The sequence below is a fragment of the Pteropus vampyrus genome, unplaced genomic scaffold, assembly GCF_000151845.1.
Source record: "Pteropus vampyrus isolate Shadow unplaced genomic scaffold, Pvam_2.0 Scaffold263, whole genome shotgun sequence".
Classification (NCBI taxonomy): Eukaryota; Metazoa; Chordata; class Mammalia; order Chiroptera; family Pteropodidae; genus Pteropus; species Pteropus vampyrus.
Genome location: NW_011889044.1, coordinates 830,360 through 843,570, shown reverse-complemented (window position 1 = coordinate 843,570; position 13,211 = coordinate 830,360). Strand labels below are relative to the sequence as shown.

Here is a 13,211-nt window from a genome sequence, read left to right as displayed (position 1 = left end):
TGCCATCATCATCCCCAAAGAAACAATACTATATTGTCCATTTAAAAATCAGTGAGGATAGATCTCACGTTAAGCATTCTGACCACACACACACACACAAAGACTATATTGTGTACGGCTCATAAAATAAACGTGGTTACACACACACAGAAGGGTCAATGTTTCGGATCCGCGCTTGAGGAAGAGCCGACGGCAGCACGAACTGTGGGAGAGGACGGGTGCTTGAGGGGGCTGTCGGAACAGACCAAGCAATAGGGCACAAAGGCCTGAATGGCGACAAAGAAAAGGGAGACGGGAGGGGTTCGGGAGAAATAGGAGAGATCCACGAGCTCGGGGTCAGATCACGTGAAGAGCAGTAGAGGAGACAGGGTTGCCTCACGTTTTTAGCTCAGGGACTGAAGGGACAAAGAGGTCATTAACGTAGGAAATAAAGAAGGAGGTGCCCCTCGGGGTCCGTCGGTGGAAGAGTCCAGTAGGCAGTTGGCTGACGGGCTGTGTGAGTGGGCTCAGGCTGAAACCAGAACCTTCTATTTGGGCAACACGGTGTGACTGCTACAGGAGCTTGGGGGAGTGACGGGGCAGCATGCACGGCAGGGCAGCAGAGTGTCCAGGGCCAGTCGGGGGCGGTCATCGGAATGCTTCAGACCGATGAGTCTCTGCTCCGGGTGCAGAAGGAAAGGGGTAGTTCGGCCTCCCCGCTCTGTGGTTTGCAGCTGCTTTGCGGGCGTGTGTCCCAGCTCAGCCGTGTTTGAAAAGGGCCCAGAGTTAACGTTGAACGCTGTCGGCGAGACCTGTCTTTAGGACCTCTCAAAGAGCTTCCTGATGCAGCGATAATAGAATTCCAGCTCGCCCTCACCTCAAAAAGGGAATGGAACTAATACTGCTAGAATGTGGTGTTATTCCCATTTGTGGAAGGAACATGTTATCACTTACCAGTCATACTATGCAACTTATTTTGGTATTTCGTGAATTGTAACAATTATAATTCCATTGAGAAAAATACCATGTCATAGTATATCTACCATGTGAAAATATCAAAGGTTTTGGAAATCTGTTCTAACGAATTGCATTTGTGTGTGTGTGTGTCAGCCGTCTGTGACATAGGGTCTGCTTCCTTTAAATATGACATGCGCCGACTCAGCGAAATTCTGGCATTTCCAAGAGCCTGGTACCGGAGAAGTATTGCAAGACGCCTATTCCTTGGAGACCAAACTATAAATCTGCCCAGTAAGTTTGTTATGCAGTTGTAACTGTTTTGGTCACACAGACTTGGACCACGTGTCAGAAATGTCTGAGCCCCTCCAGCGTGCGCGGCACTGGGGCCAGAAAGATTACCTGCTCGGACGTTACGCTCAGCTGACTTTTATTCTATGACTGCTACTCTGTAACCTCTGTAAAATCCCACAAATACATTCCCAGTCCACCATGGTTGGTTAGGCATGGAAAACAGAAAATGTCGGGCACATGGCATCATGTGAGTGGTGGGCAGCATGACACAGTCGAAGGCGTTAGAAGTCACTCCTGTCACGTGGGGACAGGGCACTCAGCGTTTCTGGAGTGTACTTCGCAAACCATAAGCTGTGCAGTTGTCAGGCGGAGAATGGGAAGGACTGTGTAATGTGATTAGAAATGGTGGCGTGGTAAAATTTGTCGTTTCGTAACATGGCGACCCTACTGATGGTGTTTTTGTGTCTGCTTTTCTGTTAGCCTCTGGCCCGGGGACACCTGACTCCATTGAGGGGGTGAGCCAGCACCTGTCCCCTGAATCATCGAGAAAGGCTTACTGCAGGGCCTGGGAGCAGCCTAGTCAGTCAGCCTCCTTCACCCACATGCCTCAGTCACCCAACGTGTTCAATGAGCATATGACAAACAGCACCATGTCACCGGGGACAGCAGCACAGAGCCTAAAATCCCCAGCTTCCATAAGATCCAGGAGCGTGTCTGATTCTTCAGTTCCCAGAAGAGGTAACACTGCTCTCTTTGTTATTGGCAGCCCTCCAGTGCCCCCAAGATGATTTCTCTTTGTTACCCCCAGATTTCTGCCCAACTGCGGGGAGATAGACTCTTGCAGGTTTTCATGGGAGATGGGGGAGCCTTGCACCAGACACCAAACAGATGCCTCAAAGTATCTGCCAGCAGAAGAGACAGCCAGGTGGCTAGTAGCTTTGCAAAGGGATAGGGAGAGGAGACAGCATATTCTTAGGATGCCCCATAGGGTACAGTCGTTTTTAGAAGTAAAATCTGCAGTATTGTAAAACGTTTCATGTTGAAAGTTAATCTTTGTGTTCAGTCATTCTTTTATTCACCCAGTGTTTTTTGAACTCTCATGTGCTCAGCACTCACCTTGTGTCTGAACATATAAAAATGAGTGCCATGTTCAGGTCACAGGTAAAACTGGAGTATGATGGGCAAATGCAGGATTCGAGACGTACATGGTCCGTGAGACACAGGCAGGCACGCAGCGGCTCTGCGTTTCAGATGGCCCGCCCTCATGCCCTCTGTGTGGCAGCAGACGCTTAGGGTTTCCTCCTAGGCGAGGAAGTCCCCGGGGGTGAATGGCCTGTGCTGCTGTGTCCCGTGCGCACCAGAATTCCCTCGTCTAAAATGGAGGGCGCACAGGGCTTTAGGAGCTTTCAGGAAGAAGGGCTGCCAGCATTTACTTAACATTCAGTAAATGGCAACTATTATCTTCGAGGCAGTACGAAAGCTATTTAATACCAGGCTTGAATACAAGGAATTCCTTTTTATGTTTTGGATTATAGTAACGAATGGTTTTTGCTTTGTAATTGCTGAGCTTCAATGTGAATAAATTGTACATCGATTTTTCTATTTACAGATTCACTTTCAAAAACATCAACTCCTTTTAACAAATCAAACAAAACAGCGAGTCAGCAGGGGACGCCGTGGGAAACACTTGTTGTGTTTGCTATCAACTTGAAGCAATTAAACGTTCAAATGAATATGAGCAATGTAATGGGAAACACAACGTAAGCTACTCAGATACAAAGAAAATATAACTAATCATTCATTTTAATTTTTCTTATATTGTGGTAAGGCAATTCAAAAACTTTTTTGATGCTGAAATGTTTGGGTCAGTAAAAACAGTACATAAAAGATTTAAAATTGTGTTATTCTGAAAATGGCTTAATCTAATCTTAATGATACTGTAATATAAAACAGCATGAAATATATGTTCTGATAAGAGAGAAACATATGGAAAATCATGTAATTTTCTAGCTAAGAAGAAAGCCTTACCATTAATGTTAATATTCGAACATTTGCCACAGTTTTTAGAAGTGGATTTTATTGTTATACTTATTTGAAATCATCTGACTGTTGTTTAAATTCGTGACGCTGGGAGCCATATGTCTAATTAATCACCCTGTCCTTTCTTTTAGGTGGACAACGAGTGGTTTGAAGAGCCAGGGCCGTCTGTCGGTGGGAAGTAACCGAGACCGAGAGATAAGCATGTCCGTCGGTCTGGGCCGGTCACAGTTAGATTCTAAAGGAGGAGTAGTTGGAGGGACCATAGATGTCAATGCTTTGGAGATGGTTGGTAGGTTGAAATTTTACAACTGAAAAATGTATTGGAAAAACTTTTTAAAAATTGATTTTGATGAGTTTTTTCCCATTAGGCATTTGTGTGACAAGTAATTATTATTTCTATGTTAGCTCATATTTCTGAACATCCAAATCAGCAGCCCAGTCACAAAATTCAGATCACCATGGGTTCCACCGAAGCCCGGGTCGATTACATGGGTTCAAGCATCCTCATGGGCATCTTCAGTAATGCTGACCTCAGGCTGCAGGATGAGTGGAAAGTGAACCTGTACAACACACTGGATTCAAGCATAACTGATAAAAGGTGGTTAGTGAAACTTTACTCTTCGAACGCTTTATGTGGCTGCTCAGCATCTTTTCTCTTATCCAATGAGAAAGCACTAACAATTCATGTTCCTTGCAAAATGATTTTATATTATGCAATTAATGTGAATGAAAAAGCTGGGTGGGGAGGAGAACTTTTCTTGTGCTTTTAAACTGTCTTCTGTAAGATATATGTTAACGGCTGTTTTATGTTCTAGTGAAATTTTTGTCCATGGAGATTTGAAGTGGGATATTTTCCAAGTGATGATATCAAGGTCAACCACACCAGACCTGATAAAAATAGGGATGAAGCTCCAGGAATTCTTCACGCAGCAGTTTGACACCAGCAAACGAGCTCTGTCCACCTGGGGGCCAGTCCCTTATCTTCCACCCAAGACAATGGCAAATAACTTCGAGAAAAGTTCACAAGAACAATGTAAGAATTAGAACTAAGCCTTTAGATGTGCTTTCTCTTTCACTAAATATGTGCTCCAATCTTCCTTTAACGTAATTAATAATACCCGTGTGCCACACTTAAAAAGTGATCCATGTGCTCTTGCCCTGCGCACTCCCCAGAGTCCTTGGTTTCCTGCCCACCGGTGGAATCGGAGGCCGTCATTCATTATCTGCCCCACCCCCCAACTCACCTACAATCACACACACCCTGCTGCCCGAATATTCATTATGACAATACCATGTTCTGGTTCAGAGTGTGGGCTATGGAATCAGACATCCGAGTTTGGATTTATCAGCTGTGTCCTATTAGGCTGATCATTATTTTCACTTAGTAATTCAATCAGCAGGTATTTATTAAGCGTGACCATGTCCTTAGGCACTGTTTTAGGCATAGGTCTCTTAGTGCAGCGGTCCCAGACCTGTCCGGCGCCAGGGACTAGTGCTCCTATGAGAATCTAGTGCCTGATGATCTGAGGCGGAGCTGAGGCGGTGATGCCAGCGCTGGGGAGCAGCTGCAGACACAGATGAAGCTTCGCTCGCTCGCCCGCTGCTCACCTTCTGCTGTGTGGCCCGGTCCCTAACAGGCCACGGACCCCTGTACTAGTGGGCAAAGTTCCTACCCTCATGAAGTTTATATTCTAATGGGAGAGATAGACCATAATTAATTTTTCTAACTAAAATGCAGGATAAGTCCAGATACGGAGGAATGCTGAGAAAAAGAACAAAGCAGGGGAAGGAAGTAGAGAATGAGGGTGTGTGGAGATGACTGTTTGAGAAGCGGGGTCAGGGAAGCGTTTTCTGAAGTGAAAGATCGAGGCTAAGATCTGGGGGGGCCGTTGCGGGGTGCAAGCTCCACAGCAGGAAGAAACTCAGTTTGTTTGAGGGTCATTAAGGTGGCCACTGTGGTGGACAGAGTGAGCAAGCAGGACAGTGTCAGACATGAATTCAGAGAGAGGGGCTGCGGATGAGATTTTTAATATGCGAGGTAGCTATTGGAGAGTTCAGAACAGGTCTGATACCGATCTACTTTTTCTTAAAATATTCCTTTTTAAAGCGTCACTCTGGCTGCTATGTGGAGAATAGGCTACAGGTGGTTGAGAATGAAGTGAGGAGACCATGTGCAGTAATTGCCATCATGTCCCACACAGTTACTTGACCACAGCATGGAGGCCACTGCAGAGGCCAGGCAGCAGGTCATGGTGGCTTTCACTAGAGTAGCAGAGGTAAAAGTGGTGAGAAGATGTCAGAATCAGGATAATTTTTAACAATTTAATAAATAATCATTTTAAATAATTTCTTATTCTCACAGAATGAGTACTTGTGCACTGAGGAAAAAAAACGATAAAATACAGAAAAGCAAAAAAATAAAAAGTCCCATTCCACCTAGAAATCATCATCACCATGAACACTTGAGAGCTTATACTTCCAGATACTTTTCTCTGCACCTAGATAGATACATATGTGTACTTTTTGCCAAAATATTGTTTTACTCTAAAATTGGTATCGAGCATATACAGGGAGGTTTCCCAAAATGCGTAGCCTTTAAAAAAAGTCCTTGTCATGGAAAACCAGCAGGCTTAGGGGATCATTTCAGGTTCCAGGACACTGAAGAGAGATGCCAACTAAGTACAGAGCATGTTCCCTGGTTGATTCCAGAATGAGAGTTGGGAAACAGCCGAAAAGGCCATTACTGGCAGAAGTGGGAAATACAAATGAGTACTTCCCAGACTCCACGGAGCATCTGAAATGCCTGGGGGTCTTATTCAAATGCAGATTCTGATCCAGTAGGTGTGGTGTGGACCTACGAGTCTGCATTTCTAACAAGCTCCGGTGATGCTGGCAGTCCTTAGACCTTACATTTGAGTAGCAAGGACATAAAAAAGGAAAGAAAGCACCTAAAATCGGGTCTTCTAAGTCACTTAACCCCTCTTCTGCTTCACTCGACGAGTCTAGATGGAATACCTAGTTGACAGAGTTACCGAGAGAATTGTGTAAGATTTCCTGCAAGCACTTAGTAAATCATTAGTGATTACAGTGGTGTCGGTTGAAATTATCGTTAGTAAGTTACTGTTTTCCTTAGGTCCGCCCATCGCAGTGCAGCTTCTTTTCCCAGACTGTGTCTTTTTTACCTTCTGCTAAATGTCAGGCAGGGGTCGGAGTGTCATTGTTATCCCTTAACTGAGTCTCTGCAGCTGGGGAAAGTAGCTGCCCGCTGCCTTCCTGCTGCCAGGTGGGCGTGCATGAGGCACTTGGGGATAAGTGGTTTTTCTTTTTCTTGCAGTGCTCGACGCAGCCCATCACCGGCACTGGCCCGGAGTGCTGGAGGTGGTATCCGGATGCCACATCTCCTTGTTTCAGATTCCTCTACCGGAAGATGGGATGCAGTTTGGGGGCTCCATGAGCTTACATGGAAACCATATGACACTAGCCTGTTTTCACGGTCCAAATTTCCGTTCAAAATCCTGGGCCCTTTTTCACTTAGAAGAACCAAATATTGCTTTTTGGACCGAAGCTCAGAAAATCTGGGAAGATGGTAATTTGACACATTTCAAGCTTTTACTCTTTCCTGTCTTCTGATATTATATGGCCAAGTAATTTTCCTTTCTCATCTCTTTTGTTTGTTATGTTTCTGAAGTCCATCTCTATTTGTTATAAGGTACCTGACATGTCAAGGAGTTCACTGCCAGAGAGTCAATATATTCTGTAAAGTCTGGCACATGTTAAAGAACTTACTTCTGAACTTACCATTTACTGTTTCTTACTTAGGCAATTATCATTTCTGCTGCTGTGGCTGACCATAGTCATAATATTAGTTATCGTAAATATTTCTTATAAAAGCACGTACAGAAGACACACAGTGGTAGTAGTGTAAGGAAATTATTTGCCAGTCAAGACTATACTGTAAAACTTTTACGGGCAAGGCTATGCTTTTACCTCTATTTACAGTGATAACCCAGTTCTTTTTAGCTTTTCTTTCCTACTCAGTGGTTTCTTAATAATGAACAAAAAAAAAATGGTTGGTGCTCTCTATTTTTTTTTAGTTATAATGATTTATTCTTACTGAGACTAAATCCAGTTATAACTAAAGAAAAATTATGTGATTTTTTTTCTCACTTATTTACTCCTCAATTTCACAATCCATCTTACTTATGTATGACTTAGCTAAACCTGTTGCTCTAAGGCCACAACTATTTTCTTGCATCTAAATATAGCCTGTCTTATTTTTCTTCCCTCTAGGCTCTAGCGATCATTCTACCTATATTGTACAAACACTGGATTTTCATCTGGGCCATAACACCATGGTTACCAAACCGTGTGGCGCTTTGGAAAGCCCTATGGCAACAATAACCAAGATAACAAGGCGTCGCCATGAAAACCCACCCCATGGAGTGGCCAGTGTGAAGGAATGGTTCAATTACGTTACAGCCACAAGGAATGAAGGTTACATTTTTTATTTGTTTGGTTTTATTTTTTTTATTTTGAGCTCTGTTGACTGAGTCATTTAGAATATAAGTAGCAGAAGAATTTTCATTTCGTCAATAAAAGAAGTTTCATTTCACTCCTGCTAACATAACTAATGATAGTAGTACATGATTTCACCACCCTGGTAATGCAACTCTCGTAGACTGAAATTATTTTACATGTAACTGAAAACATTCAAAATAAAATCGGTCTAAATAAATGAAATTAAGCTTATGATAATTGGAAAAATATTTTCGTACTAATGCTAAACATTGGAGGTTTGGTAAAGTTATTACACAACTAAGCAATAGAATGCTACAAACTTTAAGATTCGGGATGGATAGAGTAAAATGAAACCAAATAATAATATTCCTATGAAGTCGTAACTTTAAAGAGAGTGGCTTTAATGAGTTTTCTCATTTGATTAGATTTACCGGTCTTGTAATAATGTAGTCATGAAATTTTTTATTTTGCGGTTTTTATTTTCGAGTTTACAATACTGCTTTTACCAATCATTTTATTTGTATTGGAACAGTGACTAGATCGAGGCATGTTAATGTTTTACTTGAATGTTTTACTTAAAAATGAGTTTTCGAAATGGAAAAGATGATGACTTGGGCCCCACAGAAAATAGTTACTATGGAATAGGGAGCCCCAGGAACTAGACAGTTAAAAATGTTCTGAGAACAAAGGAATTAGAAGATTTTGCATTTATTGACTACGCTGCCTTCCAAGTAGAGATTTTGGGGAGAGGGCCTTTTTGGCTGGGATACTATGGAGGGGCTGTTAGCATATTGAACTGCTACCTGTGTACCTGGAAAAATGCTAATTTTTATAAGACAATCATAATGTAATCGTAGCACACACGTTGGGGAAAATCAGGACTTCTGGTTTCAAGGCCAGGATCATATTTAATTGCTAATTCTGTAAGAGTGAATTATTTAATGTACGGAGAACTTTGAGATTAATGAAATTCTTAAATTCAGATATGAATTCAGTTGAGAATAAAATTAATTTCAAAGTTCAAGAAACAAAACCCAAAAGAAAAAAAAAGAAATTAAAACCAAAAGGGATTATTAGATTTATCCAAAATCATGTTATAAAGCTTCAGTCTTGAGAATAGTGATATATATCACTATTTTTATGTGTATATATATATATATATATACAAATCTCTACTATATTAATGTATCACCATATTAACATATATAAATATATCTATACTCCTAGCCATATATATATAGAGATATATAACTATTCTCAAGATCACAGCTTTACATGGCTCTATTTTTTTAAATGTAAAGTTTTCCAGCTTTTGAAATGACAATTCCATGTATCATAGTGTCATGAAAGCTATAGGCTTATCAATCGATGCCTGTTGGTTAATCTGAGCAGTATCTTCGTTATTATGCACGCAGAACTAAACCTGCTTCGTAATGTTGATGCTAATAACCCTGAGAATAGCACTATGGTGAAGAATTCCAGTTTGCTGAGTGGATTCAGAGGAGGTTCCAGCTACAATCACGAAACAGAGACTATCTTCGCGTTACCAAGGATGCAGCTCGACTTCAAATCCATTCACGTTCAAGAGCCCCAAGAGCCTTCATTACAGGGTACGTGGGAAATAATCTGCAGGTCCTACAGTGATGAGGGAAGCCTAGAGGAACTTCAAACTACTGCTGCTTTCCCATGAGTTACGTTTGTAATATTAATATAATCTGATGAAATCGATTTCCCGGGTCAAATTGATTTTTTTGCCAGCCATATGACCTCTGGCAGATTGAATCCATTTGTATCTCTTTCTCCTCAGTCAAATGGGGGATCCTAACAGGACTTCCTTCATAGGGCTTTTATGAGTAATAAATGGCAGACGCTTAGAAAGTGCTTAGTAAACCATCATCATCATTCTGTCACACAGAAACTGCCCCTTTGTTGTTGCATTTAAGTGGATGCACTTTCATGAACCTCTAAGTCCCTACTAACGGGAAGAGAAAGGGACTCACTTCGTTAAGTCTTCATGATAAAAGGACTTTGCCCTTGCAGATGCCAACCTGAAGCCAAAGGTAGAATGCAGCGTGGTGACAGAGTTCACTGACCACATCTGTGTGACTATGGATGCTGAGCTCATCATGTTTCTCCATGACTTAGTGTCGGCTTATCTTAAAGAAAAAGAAAAAGGTGAGTAGCATGTTCTTGTTTTTTTCCTCTTCTTTTAAGCTTCAGGGGAGGCAGCTGTCTGCCATTTTATGGATTTGTACAGTCTAATGATAAAACAAGTAGAATGTCTCCTTCCTTTATGAGTTGTAAATATTAATAAATATATGAAATAAATATGAATATTGGTAAGACTATCTGACAGACTTCTGAGTATCTTCTAGGTACACAGCACTCTTTCAAGCCATGCCTCACATCAAATGATGTTTTATACTTTACAGAATGTTTCCATACACATATGTACATTATCAGGCCTTGTAGGAGATTCTCACAAAGTAGGAAAAGAAAACCTCCTTGAAAAAATATTGCTAGTCAAAGTGAAATGACTCCAGAAACAACCACACGATAAAGTAGCATGAGTTATGTACATAATTGGGAAAACTAAATTAAATAAGATAAATCTGTTTAGAATGCAGAGAACATTTTCTTTTTATAAATATTTCGACCTCAGTGGTGTTTGCTTTTATGAGTTGATGTTAGTTTACTCACTAGAAACTTAAATGTTTGCCCATTAAGAAACATATGGTGACCCTAATACTCATGTGAAATTGCTTGAATATATATGGTGTGTCCAGACAATGGGATTATTTAAAATAAGGTAGTCTGAAATGTAGTGGTATGGAATGCTCTCCAAATACATGGCTTTTACTTACTCAATAAGTAGTACATGAATGTAGAACAGTAAAACAACAGGTGTGATTTTTAAAAACCGCTTGGTATAGATAGATGCACAGGCACACCTCGGAGATCCTGCAGACTCGGTCTCAGACCGCCGCAATAAAGTGAGCGTCGCAATAAAGCGAGTCACCACCTTTTTGCTGGTGAAGGCTCTTGCCTGCGGCGTGTAGAAAACGCGGCACCTAATGAACGCAGTAAAGCGAGATGTGCCTGCCGTATGCTCAGGGTGCACTGTAACACTGCTTCCTTTTCTCATGAAGAAATAAGTATAAAGTTTGTCTTACAGGTATTTCAAAATAGCCTCATGATAAATGTCTGAGTGAGGACAACAGAAAGAAAGATTATCAAGAGGCCATGTTGAAAGAGTGCAGAGGCAGCATCGCATAGATTGAACTGCTTTTCCATGTCCGTTCAATCTAGATCTGCTAGAAATTCAGTATGTAAAATCAATAATGATGGCTGGGAGAAAGCTATGAGACAGTAGTTGAAACTTCAAGTAAAATGATTGAAACCATATAACAAGAAATGTTGTATATATTGTAAGTACATTTAGTCTTCACATATGGCACAATACACCAGTCACTGGTAATCCTCTTGTTTTTCTCTCCACCTCAATATTTAAACTTAATATGGAGAAAAACAGACCCTAGATAAACCTCTGAGGTTCAGAGTTCGCTTCTAGTCTATCTGGACGTGAAAGTCTGCCAGATTTCTTTCTCTTGGGTCTTATGTGAAACCGTCATTTTATGAAATATTGTGTTGATCTTGGTCTGCCACGAACTGCATGTATTTCTAAAAAAAAAAAAAAGAAAGAAAACTTTGTGGTATAATTTGTTGTAAAACATTTCAATGGGAAAAGGGAATATGGACTTATAATATTTACAATAACAAAGTTGTATCTTTGGGGATTTTAATTATAAATAAAAATATTTTAATAGTTATAAGCATGTTGTTATTAAAAACTAAAAGCAATTACTTTTGGCCAAAATAAATGTCAACATGCCTGAGAAAATTCTTAAACAGCATGTAAGACTAGACCAGAATCAACAATAGTTCTAGGACGTCAAGATAAATTGTTAGCACTGTAACCACCACCAGTAATAAAAGCAGAGCAGGTGAGCCGGCAGTAACTGAAGACACCATGTCCTTACATAGCGTGACAGTATAGCTTCATTCCTAGATTCACTCCCAATGTATTATCCCTTCTCCTAGTTCCCAATGAGGTTATAACCAGAGCTCTACAATGCAACCGTATTACCTAATTAATCAGTCATTTTATGCCCAGAGTTGTTTTGAAAACCTGTGCCCTAAGAGAAATGCTGTGTTTATTAAAGATATATGAAAGCTACCTTTGTTCGGTTCAATTTTATATCTATTATTTGATTGCCTATTATTTGTGACCTTTCGTAAAACATTTATGTAGTCACTATGTAGAATGAACAGGTTGCTTACATTAAAAACTCCTAAGTTAATACCCCTGTTTAAGTATATGTATAGCCATTAACATATACTAAAACCATTGAATTGTGCATGCTAAATGCGTGAATTGTATGGTATGTGAATTGTATCTCAATAAAGTTGTTAAATGCCATCCTCCTACGGCCATTCTTTAGGACATCTACAACTGTCCATTTCAGTGCCCTGTGCCCGCTATCAAATAAATCTCAGCAGTCTTTACCATTAGCTTCAGGCACACAAATATATGCAAAACATATACTATTACTCAAAAGTAAATGATGATATTTTACTTCTAATTGTAAGATAGTAATTTCGATACTGTCCTCAAGCAGTACCAATAATTGGCACATATGTATGGCTTATTTAAAAATATTACTTTTTTAAAAGTATAATGAAATGAGGTTTTGGCCAGTAAATAAATAAAATGATAAATAGAGCCAATTATTCTGTTCATATAGTGATTTAAAATAAGTTTATAAGGTATATATTTGCATTATTAATCGATCTTTTCCATTATAGCTATTTTTCCACCTCGGATTTTATCTACTCGACCAGGACAGAAAAGTCCAATTATTATACATGATGACAATTCCTCTGACAAAGACAGAGAAGACAGCATCACTTACACTACTGTGGACTGGAGAGATTTTATGTGTAACACGTGGCATCTAGAGCCCACTCTTAGGTAAGAAGTAGTGAGTGTATATATTACCTATATCCTGTGGGATTATTTTGAGGAAAAGGTTATAAACTATGTATCAGGTTAAATATTTTTTATCACAAAATAATTTTAGAAGTTAGTCAAGTGTAATCTCGCAACACCTGACTGCAATTTTTGCTGTTCCTTTCTGCTTTGGTAAGTGTTCTAGGCAAGGCAGCAGCAGTACAAACACTGAGAATAGCTCAGTGCTGATCAGCTGTCCACTGTGACATTTTGTCAGTTAATCACCAAAATACAAGAATAACTCCGTTTCCGTAGTTGCTGTTATCTTTTCACCATCTCACCGAAATGTTATTTTCAGGTGCTTGAGGTACCTACAGTAAACTGTTTTGTTACTGGGTTTGGGAAGATGCAGTCG

The 13,211-nt window shown here is 40.4% G+C and overlaps 1 protein-coding gene across 1 annotated transcript in view; it reads left to right on the top strand.

The window, feature by feature from the left end:
- Window positions 1-13,211, top strand: part of KIAA1109 (KIAA1109 ortholog) — a 146,012-nt gene that overhangs the window by 130,251 nt on the left and 2,550 nt on the right. Inside the window, exons 71-81 of the mRNA XM_023520429.1 lie at window positions 1,090-1,227; window positions 1,708-1,965; window positions 2,837-2,987; window positions 3,399-3,556; window positions 3,673-3,865; window positions 4,083-4,300; window positions 6,602-6,853; window positions 7,558-7,761; window positions 9,201-9,395; window positions 9,826-9,960; window positions 12,652-12,817. Of these exons, the coding sequence (XP_023376197.1) occupies window positions 1,090-1,227; window positions 1,708-1,965; window positions 2,837-2,987; window positions 3,399-3,556; window positions 3,673-3,865; window positions 4,083-4,300; window positions 6,602-6,853; window positions 7,558-7,761; window positions 9,201-9,395; window positions 9,826-9,960; window positions 12,652-12,817 (2,068 nt within the window). The remainder of the gene's footprint in view (window positions 1-1,089; window positions 1,228-1,707; window positions 1,966-2,836; window positions 2,988-3,398; window positions 3,557-3,672; window positions 3,866-4,082; window positions 4,301-6,601; window positions 6,854-7,557; window positions 7,762-9,200; window positions 9,396-9,825; window positions 9,961-12,651; window positions 12,818-13,211) is intronic.